This window comes from Pteropus alecto, unplaced genomic scaffold (genome assembly GCF_000325575.1).
Source record: "Pteropus alecto unplaced genomic scaffold, ASM32557v1 scaffold49, whole genome shotgun sequence".
NCBI lineage: Eukaryota > Metazoa > Chordata > Mammalia > Chiroptera > Pteropodidae > Pteropus > Pteropus alecto.
In genome coordinates, this window is record NW_006443131.1 from 1800302 (window position 1) to 1802901 (window position 2600).

General features: G+C 64.1%; 1 protein-coding gene across 1 annotated transcript in view; it reads left to right on the forward strand.

The window, feature by feature from the left end:
- Nucleotides 1-2600, forward strand: part of FAM189B (family with sequence similarity 189 member B) — a 5751-nt gene that overhangs the window by 983 nt on the left and 2168 nt on the right. Inside the window, exons 2-8 of the mRNA XM_006923656.3 lie at nucleotides 209-319; nucleotides 423-542; nucleotides 682-789; nucleotides 1353-1528; nucleotides 1644-1743; nucleotides 2090-2159; nucleotides 2411-2596. Coding sequence (XP_006923718.2) covers nucleotides 209-319; nucleotides 423-542; nucleotides 682-789; nucleotides 1353-1528; nucleotides 1644-1743; nucleotides 2090-2159; nucleotides 2411-2596 — 871 coding nt within the window. The remainder of the gene's footprint in view (nucleotides 1-208; nucleotides 320-422; nucleotides 543-681; nucleotides 790-1352; nucleotides 1529-1643; nucleotides 1744-2089; nucleotides 2160-2410; nucleotides 2597-2600) is intronic.

Consider the following 2600-nt stretch of genomic DNA (forward strand, 5'->3'; position numbering starts at 1 on the left):
CATTCACTCTAGTGGTAGGTGCCAGGGTCTGGTGCCCACCGGGAGACAGGTGCCCAGCACCTGAGGGGTTGCCCGTTTATGCCCTAGAGAAGGGACCTGGCTCTCCGGCTGGTGCCAGCCGGATGCACGCGTGTGTGCAGGAGGGTGGCGGCCTCCGTGCAGGGGGCGCCCGGAGCCCCCAGCCCTGACCGGTCCCCTGTCCCCTCAGATCTCCTTCTTCTCCTTGCTCTCGGTGCTGTGTGTCATGCTCAGCATGGCTGGCTCCGTTCTCTCCTGTAAGAACGCACAGCTGGCCCGAGACTTCCGGGACTGCTCCATGGTGAGATGTGAGGGGGGCGAGCCGGGGAGACCTGGCTGGGGGGTGTGCGGCACACCTGGGTCTGTCCTGACTCCGGCTGCCTCGCCGTCCCCACGTCCACCAGGAAGGAAAGGTCTGCGTGTGCTGCCCCCCGGTTCCCCTCCTCCGGCCCTGTCCCGACTCAGGGCAGGAACTGAAAGTCGCCCCGAACTCCACCTGCGATGAAGCCCGAGGGGCCCTCAAGGTGAGCGTGCACCCCCACCTCCACCCTTCCTTCCTCCCCCGCCGTGCCCCCCCTCCTGGGGTCCTCAAGGCCCGGGATGTGCGGGATCCCTTCTCCCCAGGCCCCTCTCACACTCCCTTCCCTCTCTTCCCTTGCCCAGAACCTGCTCTTCAGCGTCTGCGGGCTCACCATTTGCGCCGCCATAATCTGTACCCTCTCAGCTATTGCTTGCTGCATCCAAATCTTCTCCCTGGACCTTGTGCACACGGTGAGGGGAGCCAGGGTCAAGGCCAGAAAGGCATAATGGGAGGCAGGGGTGTGCATGCTGGGACTGGGGTCAAGGGGCGGTGGCCACAGCACTGGCTTCTGAGCACCAGGGGCTGTGGGGCACCTTTCAGGCGTGTCTGTTACCGTAGGGATGTGTAGGGGGCTCCAGGGCGGTGAGGAGGGGCACGACGGAGTAAGAGACGTATGTGATGCCACTGTGGGCCCGGGAAAGGGGACGGAAGAGAGTGAGATTAGAAGTTGGGCGGAGTCAGGAAGGTCCTAGATGAGTGTGGGATACAGGGTCGATGTTCTGATGGGGACAGAGAGCTGGTGGTGCTTCTGGGTGCAGGTGGGTCATAAAGAAGAGGAATTTCTAGATGGGCAGGGCCAGAGCAGAGCCTGGGTGGGGACAGGGCGAGATGGGGAGCTGCGTCTGGCTGAGGGAGGGGCCAGAACTGAGCTCGGCGGGGGCGGGGCCAGAAAATGTCGATGGGAGAGGAGGAATTGGGGCGCTGAGGAGTGGTATCCCCAGGAACCAGGCTTACAGTTCTCCTTGCTGCCCAGCAACTGGCCCCTGAGCGCTCAGTCTCGGGCCCCCTGGGGCCTCTGGGCTGTGCGTCCTCGCCCCCAGCACCTCTTCTACACACCATGCTGGACCTGGAGGAATTTGTACCGCCTGTGCCACCACCTCCCTACTATCCCCCAGAATACACCTGCAGCTCGGAAACAGATGCGCAGAGGTGCGGCCTGGCGGAGTCCTGCCGCGGGAACTAAGGAGGGGGAGGGGGCTGGGCCGGGGCCTGGGCGGGTGGGGAGCTCTTGGCCAGGCTTTGACCCTCTCCTCCATCCTGCCAGCATCACCTACAATGGCTCCATGGACAGCCCCGTGCCCTTGTACCCTACCGATTGCCCCCCTTCCTATGAGGCCGTCATGGGGCTGCGAGGAGACAGCCAGGTGAGAACAGGGCTTGGTGTGGGCCGGGAAGCCGGGGTAGAGCCTGAAAAGCCGAGCGAGGAGTGAGCTGCAGGCACTGGACAAGGACAGTCACAGTCCTCACGATCCTATAGCACTGGCACATCCACCGTCACCTTTGATCTTCCCTAGAGCCTGGTGAAGTGGGGGGGGGCGGGTAGGAACTATTATTTCTGTTTTATAGATGTGGAAACTGAGGCTCACATAAGTGACTTGTACAAAGTGACAAAGCTGGACTGGAATCTAGGCCTCCAGAGCTCTATCCAGCCCATGGGGGTGGCCACATCGGTGTGTAGGGCTGGACCCTGGACCCCCGTGTCTTCCGCAGGCCACTCTGTTTGATCCTCAGCTTCATGACGGCTCCTGCATCTACGAGCGAGTGTCCTCCGTCATAGATGGTGAGGAGGGAGTGGGCGCGGTGGGCAGGGGCCGGCTGCCTGGGTAGCAGAGCTGGGTGGGGGCAAAGAAGGGAGTTAAGGCCAAGTTGGTGGTGTAGGGACGAGCGAGGGTGGTGGCTTCTGGGAACCCCGGGCTTACCGGTCTCCTTTGAGATGAAGCTGGGGGCATCGCGGCCCGCAGAGGCTGGGCCTGAGACGCACTGCCCGGGCCGCGCCTGGCGGTGCTACCCGGCGCCCCCTGCCGTCCACAGTGTCCATGGACAGCGGGTCTCTGGTGCTGTCGGCCGTCGGCGACCCGCCCGGCGGCTCCAGCCCGTCGGAGGACTCGTGCCTGCTGGAGCTGCAGGGCTCCGTGCGCTCCGTGGACTACGTGCTCTTCCGCTCCATTCAGCGCAGCCGCGCCGGCTACTGCCTCAGCCTGGACTGCGGCCTGCGCGGCCC